This window comes from Phymastichus coffea, unplaced genomic scaffold, assembly GCF_024137745.1.
Source record: "Phymastichus coffea isolate CEN01 unplaced genomic scaffold, Cenicafe_Pcof_1.1 PCOF00159, whole genome shotgun sequence".
In the NCBI taxonomy this organism is placed as follows: domain Eukaryota; kingdom Metazoa; phylum Arthropoda; class Insecta; order Hymenoptera; family Eulophidae; genus Phymastichus; species Phymastichus coffea.
The window spans coordinates 26,357-51,130 of record NW_026706970.1 but is presented as its reverse complement, the minus strand read 5'-3'; the positions used below and the strand labels follow the sequence as shown (position 1 = coordinate 51,130).

Below are 24,774 nucleotides of genomic sequence, written 5' to 3'. Positions count from 1 at the left end.
TGTTATTGGAGACACGCGTTTGCAGTTTTAGTTACGTAAATAAAATACTATATTGCATTAATTGTAAAAATTAAACCTTCTTTTATTTATTTTGAATATTTCAACGTTATACATAAAATAATACACGCGGTGTTTCTTTTAATTATAATTGTTAAGAATGTTATTGTGATTTCAAGAGCTAAGTTCACATGGAGCGCTGCAGAGGTACACTAATTGTAAGTATCTGTACGCATTCACTTGGTTTTCCCTAGTAATGAATATATAAACCCACCTCCCCATCACATTTTGAAAATCCTATAGTTTACGATGGAATCCGAACACTTAGTCCAATCATTCTCATACGAAAAAAAAATATTTATCTATATTTTTCGCAAACAGCATAATTTTTTTTGCCGCGGAATACTATCTGGATAACTGCAAAAATAGTTTTGGTCTATAAAAATATCGGGAAGATAATTTTATAAATAATTTAATGTTGAAAAACGACACTTTTGCTTCCTTGGAAAGGAAGCTTTGTTTTCGGTTTTTTCAATAATTTTTCCTTTTTCGCTGTAATTTCTTTAATTTTATCGTTCGCGGTTCCATTCTTGTTTTTTTTTGGTAGATCTACACGTCCTGAAACTGTGTAAATTAATATTTTACCATAGAATTATTGTCAGAAGCTCAGAATCATCGTTAAAGTCATATTTTGATGACGTCTGTCCGTGGGGATGTATGAGTGTATGTGTGTGTGTTCTGTCAATCGCCATGACTATTCCAGTCGATAGATTTTAATGAGACTTATTTTATATGTTTTGTTATGATGGAAGGTAGGTGGGAAAATATTTTTTAAGGCCAATAACCGACTTAAAAAATATTTTATACCCATTTTTAGGAAAAAGTTGTCAATTTTTAAAAAGTGATTTTTCTGTAAAATTGCTATAACTTTTGATTGAGAACGTATTTTTCGTCATATGACAGCTTGTTTTAAAGCTTATAAAAGTAGCTTTTAAATGAATCATCGCATGATTGAATAATCGATGTATATCAAAAGATATAGTACTTAGAAGAAACCTATTTTCAAAAATTTTATAAAAAATAATGTTACATTATAGTTGCAATAAAATTATGCATGTAACCAATTATTTCATAATTACTGTATGAAATATACTATATTTAATGAAATACAATGAATATAAAAACGATTAATAACGTAAACACAAACGTAAATAACAAAAATTCCAAGGAAGCACACCGCCAGAGCAGCTGGCAGCGTTTTTTTAGTTTTATGTTAACACCTTTTTTCAAATTATTGTATCGAAATAAGGTCAATGGAATTAGATTCGGTAATATATTTTACATTTAGATTAATACTTTTCGAAATCAACATTTGTTTTATCAGTCGGTAGGGCGACGGACTCGCACCAGGTAAACCCGGATTCGATGCCTAGTTCCTGCTGATTGATACAAGCACCACTGAAAAAAGGTTCATGTGCTTTGTTCTCAAACACATTGCAAGCCTCCGTCGTTGATTAGCACTGATGGAGCATAAATAGAGCAACGTTAAACAAAATAAAAAAAACATTTGTTTTAATAACAATATCTTAGCATGTTTGCGAGATGTTACGAAAATTCAAGAGCCCACATTAAGTTTGTATTAAACAACTTTAACATATGTACTGAATGCTTAAGTTACAATAGAATTGTTAATGAACTTTTGAAAGTAACGTAACTTGAATTTTCGTAACATCTCGCAAACATGGTAAAATGTAGATATTAAAAAATAATTTTGACTGAAAAGTATTAATCTAAATGTAAAATTTATTCATGAATCTAATACCGTTGACCTCATCTCTATAAATAATTATAAAAAAAGTTGTTAACAGAAAACTAAAATAAGTGCCGTTTTTCGACATTAAACTGTTTATAAAATTATGTTCCCGATATTTTCATTTACTAAAATTATTTTTCCGGTTATTTACATACTATTCCGCAGCCGTAAAAAAAAAATTACGTTCTTCGCGGAAAATATAGCTAATTTTTCTAGAATTACTGGACTACACCGGAATTCCGATAACAAACATGAAAATTTCATTTCTAAAAATCTTCATATATCCGAGGTTCGAACCCACAACCTCTAGCACAGAAACCTGGGCTCTTACCTACGGAGTCACCGAGACCTGTTGTTGCTTATAAGTAGCTGATATAGTACAATTTCATTTTTAATTATTTATAATATAATTTTATGATAAAAACATTAAAATTTATCGAAGTTATTAGAAGGAAAAACTATAAACAAATAATAAAATTATACGTAATCTGGTGGTTTGTCTCTTTTAGTCGATGAGATATGGACAATCAAGAGCGCCAGCGCCAACAATAATTCCTCCCTCATTTACAGACGATGGTTTCGTGCGTAAAATGTGACCACATTGGGTGTTCATTATTATTTCATTTTGATTTCTAAAAAGTCGTTGAATAATTATATTTTATTTTAATGATACTTCGAAATAATATATTATGGAATCGGAATTTCAACAATAATTAAATTTACCCCATGATAACACCATAAATTCCAAGTTCTGATACCAATTCTTGCAATTCTAAACATTCGTCATCGTGTCGAATAAGATAATTTTTTTGAATAGGTGGGTGAATCCGTTCCATTAATATCCAAGCAGTTCGATCTATCGAATTTTTCATAGCTTCCAGTTTCGCCTTTATTTCCTGTCCATATATATTATATCCACCACCTTCGCGTTGTGGCTTCAACACATACTTATTAGGATCTTTGAGGGCTTTCTCTACTGCTATGTCTCCCATTTCATCCTGCAAGAAATGTTATATAATTAAATAAACAATGTATTTGAGATGTAAGAAATGGTTATTTACTTACTAAATCTAAAGAATAAATATCAACAAAAAGCTCTCTGATTCTCGCAAGTTCATTGGAATCAGTAAAATAATTCTCTAAGACACCTGGTACTGCTAATTGTTGTTGGACCTATAAATACAAATATTGTTATTGTAAACTTTCAAAACATAATTAAGTAAATAATAAAAATACGTTTTAGGCAATGTTAAGCCTTAACAAATAACAGATAAATGTGAAAAAGAATTTATAATTGTTCACCTTTTTTGTTCCAGCTAAATGATAATGTATTGATGGACATTTTATTGCTTTAGAGCGCTCAATGAGTAATCTAACTTTCCACTCTTTCTCAGTAGGATAGGCTTCTAACTGATATCCACTTCTATAATAAACTACTGCCACTTCAGAATTGTTACTGTAATATTTTAGATTTATATATTACAACCAAATTAATCTTAAAACAATAATTAAGTAAAGCTTTTTATCCATACACTAAGAGTTGCTTCTGTGGTCCCAAACTAGCTTGTTTAATCAACTCTGTCATAGTTCTCCTACTAATCACAATTTCTGGATTGGTTTTTTGTATTCTGAATTCTAGAGCTCTTTGGTCAAAGATATTATATACGATATCTTCTACAACAACTAATATCATAGCCCTGTTAATGAAATAACTGATAAGTCACCTTGATTACTTTTAAATTAGAATGAAAATGGTAATGTTTTACTTTTTATTATTGTACAACTTCCATGCTTCAACTAAGCCTTTACAGAAACCATTAGCAGCCTCATTTAATGGAATCTAAAATTTAAGAAATTATCTATTTTTAACTGTTGAAAGTACATAAAATAGTAGAAAATAAATTTGAACAAACGTACACTACTTATTGCTTCTCTATAACCTAATTCTGATAAAATAAATCTGTTGTACACACAAACGCAACATAAATTATTGAATATGTTTTACAAATATGACATGAATTTAAAAGAATTACTACATTTTACCTTTGATATGCCGAAGTAATCGGTGCCAAACCTCCAAAACTTGTTGAAATCATGTTGATTTCAATTTGTTTAAGTTTATTTACATCGTCGGTATTCAGCATGTAATCGGACCTTACTAAACCTAAACTAATACTCTAAAACAAAAGCAGTATTAATTAAGATTCTTTCTTACTATATTAATAAGTTATATAAAATATAAAATAAACCTGTGCGAATCCTTCCAAGTAAACTGTTTGGTAAATATCAAAAAGCTTTGCAGTAAAATCATCCGCTTCAATAATGCTATGAAAAACATTAATTAAAGTTTTTATGTTATAAATAAATATTGTACGAATTGGATACAATGGCAACTATCAATACTTTTTTAAGGTGTTGCGTAAAAATTTGTAATCGTGAGCTACTTTATGTATAAGCTCATTGAGTAAGATTTGAGTTTGCTGACCCTTTTCAAATTCCTTTCTTGGAAAAAATGATGGCAAAAGTAAAAATGGAGCATAGCAAATTTGCATTGGATCTTTTTTGGACTTCATGAGTGCACCTAGAAAATATAGAAATATGGTAAATAATTTTTAAGTTTCGATGATAACATTTGGTAACAATGTATTTACCATGCATTGCCAACCAATCCTTTGCCTTAGTGCATAATTCATTAAATTCTGTAGTAGTTAGATTATCCAAAGTTATTAACATTGCTGACTCCATGATTGTGAAGATATATTTTATTATATATACAAACAATACTGAAAAGAACACGTTACCATTTTTTTAAATTTATTGATGATGATGAATACTTGAAAAAGCACAAAACAGATTTATTTCATTTGAGTATAATTTCAATAAGAAAAAAAATCAAAATACTTTTAATTCATAAATAAATAATATAACGTACAATTCGTAGAACGAATTTCGTTTCGAATAAATTAAAAAAGTTATTTTACAGGTGAAACACTCGAAATCTCTTCTTTATTATACCTATACTACAAAATAAGATAAAAACATCATCTATGTAATTGAATCATCTAAACCATCTAATCAGTAAAATATTCATCTAAAATTTTCGCGCATTTTTATGAAAATAAAAATGTTTTTAAACAAAGCAGTGAGAATTTTACATTACTAAATCATTCATAAATAGCTATTAAATTAACTTTCCTTGTTAAAAAAAATGGTTTTTCCAATAAATATTTTTTACAATTTAAACATTAAAACAATCAAAATGACCGGAACTTGATTCGATACGCACGCGCAGATTAGATTCGAACTTAACCTAATTCAAAGCGCTGTCGCCCGTCGCCGATTCGACGCCTTGATCGCGTCAGCCATCTCCGTTTTAGTACTGCTTTAGTAGCATTGTGTCGAGTCGATATATTACTGCATCCACGTCATTCTGTTCCGTGTGCGGGTGTAAGTTCAAGTGAGTAGTGTTTTCCTGGCGCTCGTCCCTTTACAAGAATCAATCACGGCGGGCAAGAAAAAGAGGCGCGGCGGTTCCCCGCGTGACGAGGACGACTACCACCACCACCGTGATCATCGAGGCAGCGACCGAGACCGAGACTCATCTTATCGTCGTTCCTCATCCTCAAAATCGTCTTCAGACCGACGCGATCGTGACTCTAGGTCTCAAGAAGACGATTACTCACAGGTTCAACAGCAACAACAAATACAGCAACAGCAGCAGCAACTGCAGCAACAACTACAGCAACAACAGAATTTACAAAACATGGCGAACATGAGTGATTACTCGGCTGTAGCCCCGCCGTCCAACCTCTCTCAGAGCTCAGCTTTTGCCGCTGCGCTGCAACGTGCTAAACAGGTATGGCGGATTTCCTACATGCCGGGTTACAAATGAACAAGTGCCGTAACTATTTTAGCGACATAATTGTCTATTTCAATCTGATTTATGTAACGAGTGTGAGAAACGACATTTTAATTTACACGCAGAAAATCAGTACGGCTCTCCGTGTATCGAATTATTGATTACAACCCATACTCGTGCTTCCTCCAGTCTACATTCTTCAGTTCATGAATACTTATCATTTTTATATATATATACGTATATGTATATATATGTATATATACGTTTTCCGGTTTATTTGATGACATATAATATTCTCCGGAAATGTTTTATTAATATTGGGTATATTCCTCTCAAGGCAAAACGAGATTATTCTCGTTAAAATATTATGCTGGTTTACTCTTATTTACAGATTGCAGCTAAGATTAATCCTCAGGGTACACAAAATAATCAAGAGCCAAAGAAGCGTTCATTGGAAGATGGCACAGGTAAAACATTGAATATAATAATAAATATACATTGTCGTTGTTGTTGTTATTGTTATTATTATTGTTATTATTATTATTACTACTATAATTATTAATATTATTATTATTATATTATTTAAGATTGGTTTCAAAATTTATTTAATATCTTTTATAACATAAATGTGTCATTTGTTATAATATGTATTTTTAATATTGTTCAATACTTGACCATTTATACAATATATGTTTATTTGTTGTATTGTTCATAACCATTAGATCAATTATGATAACTTTGTGAAAAAAATTTTTTCCACTGTTTCAAAACAATGTTATACTTGACAATATGTGCAATGTTTGGCATCCCCCTATTTTATTGAATTCTAGAACCTGAAGCAAAGAAGCATATACCTGATCCATTAGCAAATCTGCGTGGATCCATTGGATTAAATCTTGGTCTTGATGATCCGTCGAGGCCTGGTTCTACAGTCTCTAATGCGTCTAGTGTCGGAGGTATTTGCAATGAAGATATTAGAGTTCCTGACAAAATGGTTGGATTGAGTAAGTATATTCTTCTGTTATCTGATGTATTATTATTAAATAAATTTTGGAGTTAAAAAAACTTCTTAATAGTATAGCTGTAACATTTGAGGACAGTGACTACTTCAAATGTTCTTTTTAAAAATCATCAGATAAAAAAGTAGAATTATACTTTAATCTTGATCATATAAAATTCACTATTTCAAAAATTAATTAAACTTTAAAAGTTTTATTTGAAAGTAGTGACTTTCCTTAAACGTTGCTTGCTCTATTTATTAACTTATTTTTCACAATTTTTTTACAGTAATTGGCAGAGGAGGAGAACAGATTTCCAGATTGCAAAGTGAAACAGGATGTAAAATACAGATGGCTTCAGAAAGTGGGGGTGGGGTTGAGCGTATTTGCACGCTAACTGGCCCACGAGATGCTGTCAAGTAACTTACTTTTTTATGTTTGATATTACAATTTTATATTTTTTTTCCATACTTGCAATGTCATTCTACTTTGTTGGTTTGAAACAACCATGTTTTTTCCAACTCATGTATAATTTTTACTCTATCTACTAGATTATTTTATAAATGTCTATAATATTTAAAAAATTGCAATATACACATGGTTAAGGTCACTTAGGTGAAGATAATCTCATAAAGCATGAAATTGGGGTATGTGTTAAAGAAAAAAGTATATACATATAATTGGTAAATTTACTTTGAAAATTATCAAATATAATATCAATATGCCAAATTAAATTTTATAAGATTATGATGATACTATTATTCACCAAAACACATTTTATCATATTCCTCTAATCATTGCCATGTATCAATTTCATCTGTTAACTATATAATCTACCTACTAGGATTTAATTTTATTAGATGAATATTGCTAATATCAGGTGATAAGTGGAATATTGAGATTTTAATAAACTAAAAAAATATGATTTTTTGTACATTTTTGTACATGACTCATAAGAAAAATATTGAATATGTCATCTTCTGGTTTATTGAAGGTAAAATATATTAAGTAATTAATATTTTTATTGAATTTTCACTGTATGTCCATTTGAATCATATACACAATAAGTATATACAATATACATATTTATGATATGATATCTATGTGATAATATCTAATTTCTATATTATAAATACTGATTGATAATGTAATTTTACATGTATATCAAATGTGAATTGGTCTAAATAATTGAAAATATTGGCCCTGGAAGTGAGTACAAGTGGCCTTTTGATATTAATTGTCATTTAAAAATTATTTGACAAGTTGAATTGATGATTTTTCAATGTACTAATAGACTTTTACTTCTAATAGGGCTTGAAGAGGGATAGGGAGAATATGAGTGAAAATATTGGATGAAGGAAGTAAATAATATAGGAAAAATGCATGAGGGCATATGTTTTGCTACTGGAAGATAAATGATATGTAAATGTCTGTGGAACGGCTCATCATAACATCCATGATGATTGTTGATTTTATACATATGGGAATACATATAAAACTATTGATATGATTGATTATACAAATATGAAATTGATATATATATTTGTTTTTCGTCACACTTTATAAAATATAAACACTGTAGGAATGTACATTACAATTAAATTTTATTTATTCATCTTGAAATATTATTTTTGAGTAAAGTGTAATTTATTATGGTCAGACTTTTAATTGTTTAAATACTAAATTAGCAATTGCGTTTGTTTGTTACAGCCGAGCCAAAGAACTTGTGTTGTCAATTGTCAATCAGAAAAAGGATGAACCAATCCCAGGAGCTAATCCTCCTTACCCGGGTCCAGCAGGACCAGCTGCTTCAGCTATTTTGTCAGGACACCCAGGCTATCAGGAAATTATGATTCCAGGTCCCAAGGTTGGTCTTATTATTGGAAAAGGAGGTGAAACCATCAAGCAACTCCAGGAAAAGTCTGGAGCTAAAATGGTGGTTATTCAAGATGGTCCAGCACAAGAATCAGAAAAACCATTAAGGTAATTATTTGAACTACCCATTTCATTGATAATGATAGTAACGTATTTTTTTATTTGAATACCATTGATACCTGGTATTTCGTTAACTTTTACAGAATCACTGGCGATCCTTCAAAAGTAGAGCACGCAAAACAGTTAGTTTATGAACTGATAGCTGAAAAAGAAATGCAAGCCTACAGTAGAGGTGGAAGAGATTTCGGACGAGGTGGAAATTCTGATGAGGTAAACTTACTTTGTTTATTATATCAAAGAAGCAATGTTTTGTTTTATAACAAAATGTTGCTATACCTAGTATGTTCAGAAATTATTCTAGCAGTTCAAGTATATTTACACAAAAAATTCGATTTCTATTAGTGAAAGAAGATAAAAACTAACATGTTAATTCATTTTCAGGTTACTGTACCGAAGAACGTTGTTGGCTTGGTGATCGGAAAAGGCGGCGAAATGATCAAAAAGTTACAACAAGAAACGGGCGCAAAAATTGTATTTTTAAATCTTAATGAAGATGGACCAGAGGATCGCAGATGTTCTATATCTGGTAGTGAAGAAGCAGTACAAAATGCACGTCAAAGGATCAAAGAACTCGTTGAGAATGCTATAGTATGTCTCGCAATGATTCATTGTGAATTCGTACTGTTTATTATTATTTAATTTTTCTTTTTTTTTACTTATGTGACTTCGTTTTTTTTATCCTGTTAAAAATAGAATCGTGGCAATGGCTTCAATTCAGGGCGGTCTAATGAATACGGTGGTTGGGATGGTAGGCGAAATGATATGACTGGTAAAATTGAATTCAGTTATCCTGTTCCTAAAAACAAATGTGGCATAATCATTGGAAAAGGTAATTGTTAATATTTTTTAACTAATTTTCCATTGATAGATAGTTATTTACATTTACAATTTTTGAATAACTATAGGTGGTGAAACAATTAAACAAATCAACGCAACAACAGGTGCTCATTGCGAATTGGACAGGCGGAACCCAGGCACGGACTCTGAATTCTTTACTATCAAGGGTACGCCCGAACAAGTTGAGCATGCCAAGAGAATATTTGGCGAAAAACTCGGTGGTGGAATGACTTCGACGAATAGCATGTACGGCGCACAAAACACTATGGGTTATAATCAGTGGAATGCAACGGGTTACCAATCTTGGCCAGGCCAACAACCGGCAGCTGATCCAAATGCAGCAGCTCAAGGTCAAGTGCAAATCAATCCGGCGACTGGCCAACCTGATTACAGTGCACAATGGGCTGAGTACTACAGATCGATGGGTATGCATCGAGAGGCCGAAATGATCGAACAACAGGCTAAACAACAACAGGCTGCTTCCACGGCGGCAGCTAAGCCTGACATGAGTCAGCAAAGTAAGATTTTTTATCTTTCTATTACAGCTCTTCCTTTGCAAATTCATCGTAGATTTTTCGTTTACATACTGAATTCCAAATGATTATTTTGATTTTTAGCTCCACAAGGTGCCAATCCACCAGCTCCTCAACCAGCGCAAGCGCAACAACAACCACAACAGCAGCAGCAACAGCAGCAACAAGCCCAGCAAAACGGTGGTCAACAAGACTACAGTGCACAATGGGCAGAATATTACAGAAGCATAGGAAAAATCAAAGAAGCTGAAGCTATTGAAGCTCAAATGAAGAATAAAGTTAGTGTCATCGTATTTTTATACAATCAAATTTCTAGATTTTTTATCTGTCTTTATAAAAATTTTTTCCCGATTTTAATAAATCAATGCACCGGTTTGTAATCAATGCCAAATTCGAATTTTTTAGCAAACCAGTAGCAACATGTCAAACAATCAGATGCCACAACAACAAGCAATACCGGCTAATCCAATGCAGCCAAACCAAGGTGGGGCACCAGGTGGGCCTGGTGGAGCACCCAATGCCTTCCCCGCGTATGGTGGCTACCCAGGAATGAACCCACCGGCTGGCGGTTATTATACGCCTCAGGCTCAGGGTCAGGCAGCACCTGGTCAAAACCCAGCGTATCCAGGCGCAGGCGGTTACCAGAACTATCAGTACCCTCAGGCTAGCCCCAGCAACTGAACGTCTACTTAAACAATCCAGTAAGTGTAACTTTTTTAATTGAACTATTCTGTAAGACTATAGGCGTTGTATAGACTATGTGGGATGTGTGATAATGTTGACATTCGATGATTTCTATTTTACATTTTTCATTGATTATTTTTCATGAAATACATTAACAAATGTTATTTGTATTCACAATGACAAAATGTAAATGGTGTCGGTAAGTATGATTGGAGTTAACATAGTCACGTCAACATATTTTCTTTACAAAGCTATGTGGGTAGTTTTTAATAATGTGATTAGCAAACATTGTGTTATTATAAACTACCTCTCGTGTTATCAGATTATAAAATCAATGGTGTAAACATAAGGCAAATATTTCTAAAAAATTATAACTATGATGATGATTAAATGTACAATATATACATACATATACATGCATAAAATATATACTGTACATCCCATGACTTCATTTCAGGAATATATATATCAGAAATGGATTTTAATACATGATATACAATATATGATATTTGTGTGTGATAAATAATTTATTGAAACATGTTTTAACTATTATTATATCCATAATTTACATATGCATTGTCAATATATAATTAAATATATAAATATATATATATATAACGCAATATTACACCTTTGAAATATATAAATGATATCAATGTATTTGACTGTTTTAAACAATGATGTGTTTTGTTTATTCCATACAGATTACAGCTAGCTTACCTGATGGATGATTTTATTACCCGCAGTAATCTATAAATATTTACATATGAATTCACATCTCATACATATATTCCTTATATGTATATACCTATACATGCAAAACAAAAATCTAATGTTTCCATTCGGCTATTGCTTAGAGAAAGTATCACTTCGAACATGAGGGAATCAACAATCGTATCGATCTGCGCTTTAAACAATGATATTTTGAATATCATTGTGTATTTCCTCTCTTTTTTTATACATTGTAGAAATACATATTGTTCTAGCAAATAAGTAATATAAGAGGACGCTTATTTCTGATTGTAGGTTTATAATTTCATATAGTAATATTACGCGTTTTTATTCTTTCAACAAATTTGTATATGCATTTTTATCTATATTCAAATCATGATTAAATACAATCTAAAAATCAGATAATACAGAATATATACCAGGCAGCAACAAAAAATCAACCTTTGCCAATGGAGATGGGAATTTCATCGTATATTCAAAGTGTACATTGAAAATAATTGTATTCCTTTCCCCCGGATAGACATGATCAATTTCAAAATAAAGGAAAAAATATACTATCTAACCAATTTAAAACCCTTAGATATAAGTCTTATACCTTGTCTTCTAAAACAGCAATACTGATTCAAAATATGTATCAACTGTTGCGTAACGGAAAACTCGATTCGACAGGTTTCTTTTCATGATAAATACATTACGATCTAAAGTAATTTGTTTTCTTTAGTTTCAAGAATTTAATCTACTGGCAATGAAGTTTGTTAATCTATTGGAAGAGAATCTCGCAAGCTTAATCTTTGATATTGTCATTTACAATTATAACAAGAGAAATTTCAAATTATTCCTCTTTACTCGAAATGGATGTTTGAAATTATAATATTATATTCTGGTTTTTAATGAATCGATTTTTAATATCAACGATTCGTCATTTAGTTCTTTTGAAAACATTCGGAGCAGAAGAAAAATTGCGAATGTATAGCGATTTAATACAATGATTTTATTTCTACTTATAAAATAAAACTTGAAAATGCAATATGCCGTATTCGAATTTTTTACTGTTTCACCTGTGTTAGAGATAATTCTACGTCTGTGAAGTTAACAATCCATATAAAACGTTATGCAACGTGAACGATTGGCAGTACAATTTTGATTATCAAGTAGTTATCACTTATTGGTTTACAACGGTTACAATATTTATATATTTGCAATGAAAAATGAAAAAAAATTATAATATTATACATTAGCATATTATTGAGGAAAAAGAGAATTTATTGAAATGTCATTGCAGGGACAAGAAATAAAGTGCTGCCAAAGACAATGTTCTTAGTAAACGTGTGATGGATTGAGAAACAGTGATTTTACTGCGATACGACAATGGAATACAATGATCACGCCTTTGATAATTGAAAAAGGAACTCTATCTCGACGTAATCATCTTTTATGTGTGAAACGGAATGTGAATAGAAAACAAAACTTTAATCAAAAATGACTTTCTATAATTGAATTGAATGAATGATTGCTATATGTAGTTGTAAGAGTGAAAGTGGTAATATTTTTTACCCATAAAAAACGAAGGAATTCCAAGCTAAGTGGATTGAAATTATTTATATAATTCGGTTTAAGCACCTACTTGTTTCTTTTTTATTTACTTATGATGTAAAGATACATACGTATTATATTACATTCAATGAACATTAACAGAATGTACATCTGCAACACATCGCGCACACAACATTGAAAAACCATTATACTTGTACCTCGGAACGTCGTTGTATGATAAATTTGAAATATTTCGACGCCGAATAACTGGTTGACTACATACCAAAAAAATGACACTTAATAATACATTTGGAAGTCTCAAATGAATAAACATGTCCAACAATAAACAAAGCTGTTGTTTTTTGTTATCGATAATAATTCCCTGTCTTTAGAATTAAGTTCTTTCTCTTCACTATGTCTTAAATTGCCTATAATCATCATATATTGTATATAAATAAAATGAAATAATAATAAAATAACATCACATTAACTGTATTTGTGCCGAAGAACGAAAAAATTCTCTTTTTGCGCGTTATCAGAAGTACAATATTACCTATCACCATAATACATTCAGGCCATCGTCTTTGGTAAAAAATACAGCATTCAATTACCTACGTATAACATAGCTAATGCGCACTAGCTAATACTGTTGTAATCTATACGCGTGAGGTCCGTAAAATCGTACACTTCTTTTTGTTTTTTTCATTCGCTCTCATATAATCTCTCGGAAATAAATTATTATCCTATGCAGCGTCGAAAAATACTTTTGCGCGTTAAATGCAGTTGAAAAAGAAGAAAGAGACGATAATATGTCGAGAGATTCTCAAAATAACGTTTACATTTTTGTAATTGACTTTCGATCGATTGCGCACACGTGCAGGCATTCAATTGGCACATCATTAATTCTACATCGGTGGTCCATAGATGTTGTTTAACTGCTGCGTGCAACGAACAAATGTCGCACGTTTTGGTAATTCACGTAGCCGAGCTGCTCCGACGTAAGTACATGCCGAACGCAATCCACCAAGGATATCCAATATTGTTGCTTCGACCGGGCCACGGTACGGTACTTCCACTGTCTTACCTTCCGATGACCTTGAACGAAAAAGATTTGTAAACTTGTTGCATCGATTAAACTTCTCGTTTGAGTATAAATATCCATACGATAATTAGTGCTCTTGGGCAAAGTATTAAAGTATTATGTAAATTCATTTTAGTTTTCTAAACTTTATAAATTATTCATCGAAAATATATGCTTTAATTTAAATTGTTATTTACAGCACTTAGTTTTTTGAATAAATATATTTTCCTTATCCCTTGGCCGAAAGTGCCTATTTCCCGGTCTGATTTCGCTCCGGGAAGAGGGACTTTTGCGGTCTGTTTGGGAAAAGCGGCGCTGATTGGCTGTTTGGGAAAGGCGGCGCTGATTGGCTGAAATGCTTTTTTCTATCCAGGCGCGGAAAGGCTTCGGAAAGAGTGTCCTTTGCGGCGTTTTTAAAAGATGTAGACCCCTGATAGGCAAAATTAGAGTTTTTTTTTTATCTTTTGACCGAAAGGCTAAGAAAAATACTTTTGTTTTTCATGCCCGCCCTGACCAGTAAAACCTCGGCTTCGCCTCGTTTTTACAAAAGTCAGGCGGGCATGGAGACACCTAACCGTACTGCAGCTAGACCAGCTTAACATGATTTAAGCGAGGGGTTTCCCCGGATTTTCCCCAAATGTTTTTTCTGCCCGCTATAGAGCAGCGGCATTAGACGCGCGACGCGCATGCGCAGCTGTCATTCCCGCACACTCGGTTAGCCTCTAAAAGTTTAGGTATTTCAACTTTACAAAACGATCACCATAATTTTTACTCTCTCCGTGTACACGGCACTTTCGGCCAGGGATAAGGAAAAATAGTATACGACACACGGCCAGATAGTTGGATGCCCAGGCGTGCGTAATATGACGGGCTCGCCTTCGGCTCGCCCGTCACTTACGCACGCCCCGGAAATCCAACTTTCTGGCCTAGTGTCGTAATGTACTATTTATTACTTAATTGTTTAAAAATGAATATTCTATAAAAAAACCATGAACAAAGTATTTAACAGCGTGTTAAATTAAAAAATCGTTATTTTATCTAATCAGCGTATATATTAAAAATTTGAAAAATGACATATTTGTAAACAATCGCAATGGAAACATATTGTTACAAAAAAATATTTCTTCACACTTTGCCGTGACTTACAAGCTTTACCAAAAATATTGAATATACAATCCACGAATTGAGAAATATTATATGCGCATCGCGTGGGATGTTGTTATTTCCGTTGATGCTTTAAATGAGCATCAGTGTTGGCAATGTTTATCATATCCGCAAACTCTCGCAAAAAAAAGTTTACCTGTAATCAGCTACTCCACCAACGTGTTTCTTCATAGCAGTGCTGGATGCCATACCATAGAATAATTTGACCTTTTTACCATCTTTTTCAATAACGTCGCCTCCACATTCGTCGTGACCAGCGAACATTCCACCTGCCATGACCAAATCAGCGCCAGCGCCGAAAGCTTTGGCAATGTCACCTGGACATGTGCAACCACCATCCTAACCGAATTCACAGTTTATTTCAGAATTAACAAATTATGGTCTCAATTAATCGGACTATTGTTTAGATATAGATACTTACAGAAATTATGTGACCTTTGAGACCATGTGCAGCATCTGCACACTCAATTACTGCACTCAATTGTGGGTAACCCACACCAGTTTTCATGCGTGTAGTACAAACTGATCCAGGTCCAATTCCTACTTTGATTATATCAGCACCAGAGAGAATTAGTTCCTCTACCATTTCTCCAGTAACAACATTTCCAGCCTATTACAAAAAAAAGATATATGTTTATCAGTATATTAATCCTAATCCTTTTAGACTTACTGCTGTTATTCATACTTTTTATGATAATGTAACTGATGCCTAATGACAAACCTATAAATATAATGCACTTACCATAATGGTATGATCAGGGAATTGAGCCCTGACTTTTCTTACATATTCCACAAAATGCTGAGAGTATCCATTGGCAACATCTATACAAATAAAAAGCAATTCAGGGATTGCTGCCAAAACACCTGACAGACGCTCAAAGTCTTCATTTCCTGTCCCTGAACTAGCAGCCATGTTCTTCAGACACTCTGGATTTTTACTTGCAAATTCTTTCCATTCTTCAACAGTATAATACTTGTGGACAGTGGTGAATAAGCCATGCTAATGTCATACCAAATATCTTTGAAATACTAAAGCTGCCAGATATGAGAAAAACAATATGGGTAAAAAAATTACCTTGGATAATGCCTTGGCCATTTCAAAAGTGCCTACAGTGTCCATGTTCGAAGCCATAACTGGTATGCCCTTGTAAGTCTGCTTGGAATTGCGAAAAGTAATTTCCCGGTATAGATCCACCTAAAAATAGAAAGCACACAGTAGAAAAAAAGCTTGAATGAAATACCCAGTTAGTATCTTGCAGTCACATGGATGCAATTTATAAATAAAGCATAGGTCTCTAAACGCGGAAGGTAAACATTATAAAAGCTCTCACTCACGTCGGATCTACTTTTCAAGGTACTTCTTTTTGGTCTAAGCAGCACGTCCTTGAAATCAAGCTTGATATCGTTAATAATATTCGGCATCTTAAAACTGAGGCGGAGACTGACTACTCGAGAAAGGACAACCGTTGCGCAGATATTGCGGTAGTCCGCACTTTAGAGGTGAATAGTTCGAGCGCAACAGCGAAACTGACACTACTTTTAGCGAGGCTACGCTGCGATATTATGGCTGCTGGCACGCGTCGTCGTCACGTGCGCACTGCAACTTTGAAACTATTCAAAGAAAAAAGTAGAAAACTGATTGGAGTTCGAATAAGTTTTCCCGACAGCATCTATTTAATATTTATGAATTAGTGTCATATATATTTATGTCACATTAATTAGTTTGATGATTATGATAGTGTATCATACAAATCTCCATAATTAATTATCGATATTTTGTTTACAATTACTGCAGTGTTTTGTTTTCAAAAGTTTACGTTATCTTAAAAAGGATAACTTTTATATAAATAACGAATTGCTTTTTTATTTATTTTATAATTTAATACTACACTTTCTTAGCTTAAAATACATAAACAGTAAAGTGTCAATTCCTTTACATTTATCTTAAAATTCAAAAATTTACAGGCAAAAATTAACCTATATAACATCGACACGCGAAATCGACTCCATTCTAGTTATAGTTTTAGTCACTGTTATTTGTCATTCGCTAGTGTCGCCTTGCGAGTTAATTCATACGTGTTTCGATATACTTTGTTAATAGTTAGGTTAAGTATAACGCATTCTTTTTAAGCTTATACATATATTTGTTAATTAATCTGTAAGCTATAAATGAAGTAATCATTAAGATTGCATTTAGTAAAAAGTAGTCTTTGTAATATGAAAGCAAAGAAGCAAAATTCAAAAATGACGGTGAAAAAAGTGAGAAAATACGCACGTGCGTCACCCAAGTACATCGCATCCGCGAAAAAGAAAATTGGAAACAAAATGGAAAGCAATAATAAAGTGAAAAATGGAAATACCTTATTGATCGCTCAAGAAGTAAAGTTTGCTCAGTTGTTAGCTAATAATGACAAGCATGTCAGAGACAAAGTCTTAAAGAATTTGAAGAAATGGTTGACAGTGCGTTCTCAAAGCTCATTTGGTATGTATTTAATTAGATTAGTATTCTGCATTAATTTATGTTAAAGTTGGAAAAATAAATGTTTTTTCAATAAATTCATTATTATTTTACAGCTTTTACAGAGGAGGATTTTTTCAGGTTATGGAAAGGTTTGTTTTACTGCATGTGGATGTCGGACAAACCTCTGGTGCAAGAAGATTTAGCAGAATCTATCAGCAAATTGGTACATTGTTTTCATTTTATGGAACCTGCGCTACTTTATACAAAATGTACCTTGATAAGCCTTTCTAATGAGTGGTTTGGTATCGACCAATATAGATTAGATAAATTTCATATGGTAAAAATTCATTAGACACTTATTGAATGCTATGAGCATTTCATTGTAATAATATAAATAAATCTACTGTTTCAATTTATGTTTCAATCAATAGCTAGTAAGAAAAATTATTAGGCAGACATTTGTGATGTGCAAAAATCAGTCTTGGAATAAGCAGTGGGTTGTTGGCGTCGCAAAAGTTATTGAAGATTTTTTATTAGATCCAAAAATCTGTTTAGGCCTTAGTTTACATATTACTGATTTATATATGGAAGAGTTAGCAAAAGTATGTATTTATTAACTTTAAATTTATTAAGTCTGTAATTGTTACATATCATTAAAAATGTTATTCTTTAATTACAGATCAGTGAAGGAAATATATCACCAGATATGGTGACAGAGCTTATCAGGCCTTTTGTCATTCATTTAGTTAGCATGGATGATCAGAGACAAATGAAACATGTTATAAAAAATATATTTAGGTATCTAATTCTACAATCTGATGTTGGAATGGATTACACAGAAAAATTCAATGCTTGGAGAAATGTTAGCTTTTCATTTTATCTGTAAAAGTAAATTCAGTATTTAAAATTACTTATTCGATTTTATTTGTTATAGGCTGGGTTTCCTTGTCAAAGTATTGATGAAATGCAAAAAACGGAAATATCAGATGGTGAAGAAGAAAATGAGAACGAACAGAATGAAGAAGACAATGAAGTATTTAAACCACGAGAAAAGCCTTTAGATCCTAGAGCTGGAAGAGTTGATGTTCAAATTCCTCAAATACTCTTTGATGCTGCTGGAATAGCTAAAATTTTAAAAGAAAATAAGTTTCACAAATTATCTACTACAATGACTAGGAAACAAGTAACTCGATTAATTAATGAGTAAATTAATTATTATTTAAATAATACATTATCAATTTTATAAATATAATAAATGTTTGGTAATTATTATTTTCTCTATTTTAGTTTTACAAAACTTCATAAAGGTGATATGCCATTTGGAATAAAAGAAATACCAATAGCAAATGCTACCAGGGTCAATTCGTATGAAGCTGCGGAAAATTTATTAAGTTTTGAAGATGAAATTTATAAAGACTCAGTAAAACGTCGACGAAAAAATAATGGTGATTTGTTAGAAGATAGCTTAGATCAAAATCAAAATTCATTATCCTCTGAAGATGAAGATGTTCCAAAGTCAAAAGCTAAAAAACAAAAAGTTTCTAATATTGTAATCAGTGGTAATATAGAAATTCAAAGTAAAAAAGTAGACAAAAAAAAAAAGTCGAAAAAATTAAAAAAATTAAATATATCTGAATCTCTGCCGATAAAAAAAGTAAAAAAGTCTTCCAAAATGTTGAATAAGACATTCACTAAGAGCACTATAAAATCAAAAAATAATCTTACGAGTTTTGTCAAACTTGGTACAAGTTCGAATTGGAGTGTTGACGAAAACACTCCAGCAACGGCATCTACTGCCTCAAAAAAAGGATTAGCAATCAAGAAAACTCCGCAAAAAAATAAAGCTACATCGGAAAAACCAGATTGTGCTAATATACCTTGGTTAACACCTGTGTTAACTAGACTAGAAGACCAAATTACAGTTAGTAATATGCAATAAAAACTAATCTTTATTATCCTATAATTACAATCTTGATTAATTTTTTATATTTGCAGACGCCAACGAAATCTATCCTGAAGCAAACATCGGAGAGCGGATCAGTAAAAAAAAAGGTTAAAATTATGCTCCAAAAAAACATGTCACAAAATACTTCGGAGTATATTCGTCAAATACTGAAGAGTCCTGCTATTCCATACGATGCTAATCGAAAACCAAAAGCTGGTGTACTTAAGCCGAGTCCACTTCCGAGTCTTATCAATCCGTTCTATAAAAATAAAAACCGATGAACTTCGCAAAAAGGCAATTTTTAATACTTGTACATTATGATTTTATACTAACAGTTAGTTTAATTGTTAGTAGCAATAACATGTACAGTATTCTTGTACATATACATACATATTTTTTTATATTCCCTTTAATTTTATTTAATTATCATAACTTCTCGCGTTATTTTCAATTTTTCTAATTTTAGAGCTTACGTAATCTAAATTTTGTTCAACGACACAAAGTGGTTTAGAATAAAAAACATTTATAAACTATATTAATTTTATTTCATTTTTTATAGTAAACTTATATAGCTTCAAAAATTTGTTTTAGTTTAAAATTTACTTTGAGTGACTCTTAACAGATATCTATTATAAAAATATTTGTATCTGTATAAGGGTTGATGTAAATCATTTGAAACTTCATAGTGTAAATTCATTTTAATAGAATTTTCGGAAATCTTTTAAAAATGATTGGTGCATAATTATATGAAATGATATTATTTCAATTTTACTAATAATTTAACTACAAATTAGAAAGAACAAGATGAGCTTGACTCATAGTCTTAAAACGATTTCTATTATACGTCTTTTGGCGAAAATTAAAAAAAAATATTGCTATTTACAGTCATGTTTAATCATCACAGCATCTGAATTTTTAACCTTTCTTCTTACTCCCTAATCACTCCACTGTTTACTAATTTTTGATTCAAATTTTCCAACAATTTTGATACTCTGGTGAATTGTGACTCTATACTCAAAATTTTTTGGCCCTGATCATGTAATTTCGATTGTTGATTTTCAAATAGCTTTGTATATTCTGCCATTTTGGTGTCTTGATTTGCTATTTTCTTAAGGTAATTTTTTATTTTTAAATCTTGATTCTGTATCTCCTTCGAGTACTCTCTGATCTTCGACTCTTGCTGTACGATTTTATTGACGTATTCTTGCAACTTTGACTCGTGTTCAGTAATTTTTGAGTACAAATCATGTAGAATCGCGAAGTACTCTGTACCTGTCAACTCGCCAGTGGGACTACTAGGTTTAGCTCTTTTCGGGGCTCTCCAAGTTTCATCGTCATCATGCCCAAATTCACCGTGGCACATCCATGGAGATAATACAACTTCACGTAGATAATCTTCTTTATAGTTAAGATCTAAACGTGGTTTAATACTCTCTTCGAAATGCTCGGTCGCCATAATTTTAAGATCCTTAAATTCTTCTAAAACGGCTTGCAAATCATTAAAATTCAATGGATCACCACAGTTCTCTTTCTCTTTGAGATCACGAATTATTTCGAATGATTCGTCAATTATCTGAAAATAATTTAATAAGTATTCGTTGAACTTTTAATAAATACTGACTGTAAACCACTTTTTACCTTTCCAGGAATAAAACAGCATGAATTCTGTTTAATGTACTTTTCATACATCATATACAGTTTGATGGTTGATATTCTTATCGCATCCACAGCGTAATAAGTGGCTAAAAGTGGATGTCTATTTTTTGCTGATTCTCGACGGGGTAATTGAGGTTTGATAACATATAAATACTGATTGCACCGTTGATCTACCAAATTTGGTGCCCTATTCAACAATTGTTTGCATTTCTCATCGAAGGTTTTGCACACCTGTTGTCATTTCGTAGATAAAGAATTAGTATCCCAAAATTTGAGCCGTCTTGCGATTCAAAATTATTGCTTGGAATCATCGTTCTTAAATTCATTAGATAAATAAATAAGTAGATGTAGAATATTTCCGTGAAAGCATCAAAAATCCAAATTTCAAATTAGATAATTATCTATTTGATCGCGCTTTGGATGACTAAAACATCAACTTATTTGGGTGCCTTTATTGAATGTCAGTATATCGTGTATTTCATATGAATTTTGCACAGAAATTTGAAAATCAATGTTACCGCTTTGATAATTATCTACTGGCTGGAGCATTTGCATTTTTCCAAATGACTCGCTTGAGCGATTTTAAGTTTACTTATTTGGCATGCAAAAATGAACCGTATAATGAGTTGGTACTTACAGCTCTGCACTTGGCTATTTCGTCATACGACAACCACGACAGTATCATTTCTAAAGCAATTTCTGGAAGATCATTTATACTCTTTTGACACATCGTTAACAGTCACCGTTTGATTTTACTGACAGATAACAATTCAAAATCTATTAATTAAATAACAATAATTAAATTTTCAATCAATCCGTAATCATTCAACCGTTGTGCTCTCTGAAGAGAAAATTCATTCTGATAGACTTGAGGTTTCATAAATCCAAAGAACATGCAACAATATTGTACACAAGTTTAGTGCTACTCGTGTTTGTATTTATGTGACTCTGTCCTTTTTCGTTCCTGTTTACAAATTTTATGTCGCCGAAACGATGTAATCGATTTCAAATTAAATGCCTAATATATCAAACTGAGCTAATGCTGAGATTTTAATAAATAAACATCGTATCATCCGTAAAATATTATTTATAATATGACTTATATATGCTCAACAATCTATTACAATAGTAATTTACATATATATTTTTCTAAATTGTCAATTTTGTTTACCCCTGGCGCAATGAATTGTTGTAGAAACGTCGCAATGTTGTCCTTGCACAATGCAAAATTGAACATACCTGTATAGGTAATGTGTTACAAAAAGTTTTCGTAATTTAACGTGTATCATGATTTGGTACTATTTTCGTTGAGCTCGACGTAATTATCAAATCTTTTAATTTCTGATTTAGGTCTTCCAGCTGTTCCTTCATGTCCGCCAGTTGTTCATCTTGATCTTTAATCTTGTTCGCGTACTCTTGAATCTTCAAATCCTGTTGCTGGATTTGTATATACTGTTTGCCCAATGTCGCATTCATTTTTTGATTCATTTTGTTAACTTGGCTTTTAATACGATACACTGTTCGGCTGTTTTTCTTCAGACGGCTGTAGATTTTATTCAGTGGCTTACTAAAATTTTCGGGACAAGCCTTGCTTGCTGGATCTTCTGGTTTTATGTCTTTGAACGAGGAGTACTGCTCAAGTACATTTGAACTTTCAAGTGATTGTTCATTGGAAACGAAAAACTTGAACGCATTTTACTCAATGGTTGGTAAAATTTTTTCGTCAAAATGTTCCATTGCCATGTTACTCAAATCTCGAAATTCACGAAGAATTTCGTGATTTTTGACCGGCAATCTTTTAGATGATCTGATTAGATTCAACAATCGGAATGTTTCATCAAGTATCTGTAATAAATAATTATGTTTGTAATCCAAATTAATTGATATAATTATTGTTTGAACTATTTAGTTTAAAATTTCAAGATAACAGACGTTTTATCCTACATCGATGATGCATACCGAAAAAAGCTCATAATTATTATTGTACCTTCCCAGGAATAAAACAGCATAAATTGGCGTCCATGTATTTGGCAAATGTGAGAAACAATAATGATATTCGTGTCTCCATGTTCGACAATATGTCATAATGTTGTATTAATGGATGATGTTTTTTCTCGGATTCTCTGCGAGGCAGTTTATTTTTTAAAACATTGAATTGACGCGCGAGTGTTTTTTCCAATAAGTAGAAGCCTTTGTTCAATAATTTTTTACATACGTAATTCAGTCGTCTGCAGACCTGTTAACAATCATACATAAACGAAGCATTACTTTCAAATTGAGGTCGAAACGGACGTTACTTTATAAATGTAAACAAAGATGGGCACTCACTATTCTATTTCTGGCGATCTCGTCGTACGTCAGATTAGATAATATCATCTCCAAAACAATGTCTGGCAGATGAACGAATTCAACTTGCTTTATACTTTCTCCGTACATTCTCACGGTCCACTTATACGACACAATTATCAAATTTACGTTCCAAATTTATCGTGCAGTTCGTCTCAAAATCGTTAAAAACGACCGGACGACTTATTGTCAATTAGTTTTTGGTACTCTAGTAATGTGGTGTGACGAAAACGCGGACAATCTTCTAATGATGAACGCCGCGTCGAGCAGATATTATACTTATGCCGCTGGTGCACTCTACAGTAAAGTTGTAGCTACGTTCGCGCGAGGTCTTGCATGGTATGCTACAGCAGAGGAAGGCGCGTGTGTCATCAATTTTTATAATGACTCTTTTCTGAATTGCGCCTATACGTAGGGAGGGGGAAGGGAGCGTCGTGTACAAAATTGAAATTTTTTTCTCATCTAATTCGTGTATTTGTTAATAACTATTAACTTTATTTGAAGGAAAGGGATAGTAAAAGAATAGCACCGATTTATTATGGTCACAAAAATTATAAAGTAAACACCATTCCTTGAATCTTTACATTCAAAAAGTTCACTTCTCGAATCTTGCTCCAATGCGATGTCACTTGCTACAATGCGAAGTCGCCTTGGCAATTAATCCATCAATTCAAGTCAAACTCTGAAAAGAAATTTTTAAAATTATGCAATTACACGACTATAAAAAATATTGACCAAAAACACAACGAGAGATTGATTAAACATACATCATTTGCAGAAAATATGCAGCAGGTGTAGTTTTGCGCAGAAAAGCTACTTCATTGTACACTTTCAATAACCCTAAAGGACTAAAAGTGACGATCCTAAAAGATATGAAAGTAACGTTTTTGACTTATTCAGTTTATTGAGATCCAGGTATAAACTTTTAGTATCGAAACATCGAGCCTGATTTATTTAGCGTGAGAAAATCTACGCATTATTTGCCGTTTAAAGATGGTTCCCATCATTGTTTTGGTGATGACCCATCGAGTAGCAAAAATATGTTTGAATCCGAGTTGATTCTTTACATATTTACATGAAGTGTTATGTTTTCAGGATAGCCCTTTGCAAATTTTCAACGAATTTGGTTTGTAGCTTTTA

General features: G+C 32.2%; 5 protein-coding genes across 11 annotated transcripts; 2 read left to right on the top strand and 3 right to left on the bottom strand.

The window, feature by feature from the left end:
• Positions 1–63: 63 nt before the first annotated feature.
• Positions 64–5,217, bottom strand: LOC131672810 (glutathione synthetase-like). 5 transcript variants are annotated; one of them, XM_058950288.1, is made up of 13 exons: positions 4,743–4,809; positions 4,612–4,643; positions 4,462–4,509; positions 4,214–4,391; positions 4,060–4,135; positions 3,854–3,987; positions 3,728–3,770; positions 3,577–3,650; positions 3,343–3,507; positions 3,113–3,266; positions 2,876–2,983; positions 2,534–2,808; positions 64–2,442 (listed from the first exon to the last, which is right to left on the bottom strand). In XM_058950288.1, exons 3-13 carry the CDS (start codon positions 4,466–4,468, stop codon positions 2,316–2,318), a joined length of 1,341 nt encoding a protein of 446 aa, XP_058806271.1. In that variant the 5' UTR covers positions 4,469–4,509; positions 4,612–4,643; positions 4,743–4,809; the 3' UTR covers positions 64–2,315. The 5 variants fall into 5 exon arrangements, with proteins under 5 accessions (XP_058806271.1, XP_058806269.1, XP_058806270.1 ...); XM_058950286.1 differs by lacking the exons at positions 4,612–4,643; positions 4,743–4,809 and adding an exon at positions 5,121–5,217 and having other exon boundaries at positions 4,462–4,593; XM_058950287.1 differs by lacking the exons at positions 4,612–4,643; positions 4,743–4,809 and adding an exon at positions 5,097–5,119 and having other exon boundaries at positions 4,462–4,593.
• LOC131672805 (far upstream element-binding protein 3) lies at positions 5,183–12,870 on the top strand. 2 transcript variants are annotated; one of them, XM_058950277.1, is made up of 12 exons: positions 5,183–5,666; positions 6,061–6,136; positions 6,500–6,673; positions 6,957–7,086; positions 8,378–8,650; positions 8,746–8,872; positions 9,044–9,250; positions 9,356–9,491; positions 9,568–10,017; positions 10,117–10,310; positions 10,438–10,733; positions 12,731–12,870. In XM_058950277.1, exons 1-11 carry the CDS (start codon positions 5,574–5,576, stop codon positions 10,711–10,713), a joined length of 2,136 nt encoding a protein of 711 aa, XP_058806260.1. In that variant the 5' UTR covers positions 5,183–5,573; the 3' UTR covers positions 10,714–10,733; positions 12,731–12,870. The 2 variants fall into 2 exon arrangements, with proteins under 2 accessions (XP_058806260.1, XP_058806261.1); XM_058950278.1 differs by lacking the exon at positions 12,731–12,870 and adding an exon at positions 11,421–12,724.
• Positions 12,808–16,911, bottom strand: LOC131672814 (GMP reductase 1-like). Its single transcript, XM_058950294.1, has 6 exons — positions 16,562–16,911; positions 16,302–16,421; positions 15,969–16,226; positions 15,648–15,836; positions 15,363–15,565; positions 12,808–14,076 (listed from the first exon to the last, which is right to left on the bottom strand). The coding sequence occupies exons 1-6, from the start codon at positions 16,646–16,648 to the stop codon at positions 13,887–13,889; spliced, it is 1,047 nt and encodes a 348-aa protein (XP_058806277.1). The 5' UTR covers positions 16,649–16,911; the 3' UTR covers positions 12,808–13,886.
• A 365-nt stretch (positions 16,912–17,276) lies between these two features.
• Positions 17,277–20,160, top strand: LOC131672807 (ribosomal RNA processing protein 1 homolog). Its single transcript, XM_058950281.1, has 7 exons — positions 17,277–17,708; positions 17,801–18,024; positions 18,119–18,289; positions 18,367–18,549; positions 18,622–18,890; positions 18,975–19,608; positions 19,683–20,160. The coding sequence occupies exons 1-7, from the start codon at positions 17,444–17,446 to the stop codon at positions 19,911–19,913; spliced, it is 1,977 nt and encodes a 658-aa protein (XP_058806264.1). The 5' UTR covers positions 17,277–17,443; the 3' UTR covers positions 19,914–20,160.
• An 8-nt stretch (positions 20,161–20,168) lies between these two features.
• Positions 20,169–23,979, bottom strand: LOC131672815 (F-box only protein 28-like). 2 transcript variants are annotated; one of them, XR_009302662.1, is made up of 5 exons: positions 23,617–23,979; positions 23,276–23,524; positions 21,926–23,133; positions 21,271–21,519; positions 20,169–21,205 (listed from the first exon to the last, which is right to left on the bottom strand). XR_009302662.1 is itself a non-coding variant. In XM_058950295.1 (3 exons), the coding sequence occupies exons 1-3, from the start codon at positions 22,016–22,018 to the stop codon at positions 20,561–20,563; spliced, it is 987 nt and encodes a 328-aa protein (XP_058806278.1). In that variant the 5' UTR covers positions 22,019–22,964; the 3' UTR covers positions 20,182–20,560. The 2 variants fall into 2 exon arrangements, 1 of the variants encoding a protein (XP_058806278.1); XM_058950295.1 differs by lacking the exons at positions 23,276–23,524; positions 23,617–23,979 and having other exon boundaries at positions 20,182–21,205; positions 21,926–22,964.
• Positions 23,980–24,774: the final 795 nt, after the last annotated feature.

Bases quoted from the DNA above. Each gene is read 5' to 3' on its own strand.
- LOC131672810 (XM_058950286.1), bottom strand. From the start codon at position 4,555: ATGGAGTCAGCAATGTTAATAACTTTGGATAATCTAACTACTACAGAA. The intron at 4,392-4,461 runs GTAAATACATTG...TATATTTTCTAG, and splicing joins GGATTGGTTGGCAATGCATG to GTGCACTCATGAAGTCCAAA. The intron at 3,771-3,853 runs GTAAAATGTAGT...TGTGTACAACAG, and splicing joins ATTACTTCGGCATATCAAAG to ATTTATTTTATCAGAATTAG.
- LOC131672805 (XM_058950277.1), top strand. From the start codon at position 5,574: ATGGCGAACATGAGTGATTACTCGGCTGTAGCCCCGCCGTCCAACCTC. The intron at 5,667-6,060 runs GTATGGCGGATT...TCTTATTTACAG, and splicing joins CGCTGCAACGTGCTAAACAG to ATTGCAGCTAAGATTAATCC. The intron at 8,651-8,745 runs GTAATTATTTGA...TAACTTTTACAG, and splicing joins GAATCAGAAAAACCATTAAG to AATCACTGGCGATCCTTCAA.
- LOC131672814 (XM_058950294.1), bottom strand. From the start codon at position 16,648: ATGCCGAATATTATTAACGATATCAAGCTTGATTTCAAGGACGTGCTG. The intron at 15,837-15,968 runs GTAAGTGCATTA...TTTTTGTAATAG, and splicing joins TCCCTGATCATACCATTATG to GCTGGAAATGTTGTTACTGG. The intron at 15,566-15,647 runs GTAAGTATCTAT...GAATTCGGTTAG, and splicing joins TCAAAGGTCACATAATTTCT to GATGGTGGTTGCACATGTCC.
- LOC131672807 (XM_058950281.1), top strand. From the start codon at position 17,444: ATGAAAGCAAAGAAGCAAAATTCAAAAATGACGGTGAAAAAAGTGAGA. The intron at 18,290-18,366 runs GTATGTATTTAT...CTTTAATTACAG, and splicing joins ATATGGAAGAGTTAGCAAAA to ATCAGTGAAGGAAATATATC. The intron at 18,891-18,974 runs GTAAATTAATTA...TCTCTATTTTAG, and splicing joins GTAACTCGATTAATTAATGA to TTTTACAAAACTTCATAAAG.
- LOC131672815 (XM_058950295.1), bottom strand. From the start codon at position 22,018: ATGTGTCAAAAGAGTATAAATGATCTTCCAGAAATTGCTTTAGAAATG. The intron at 21,520-21,925 runs GTAAGTACCAAC...AAATGACAACAG, and splicing joins AAATAGCCAAGTGCAGAGCT to GTGTGCAAAACCTTCGATGA. The intron at 21,206-21,270 runs GTAAAAAGTGGT...AATTATTTTCAG, and splicing joins GCTGTTTTATTCCTGGAAAG to ATAATTGACGAATCATTCGA.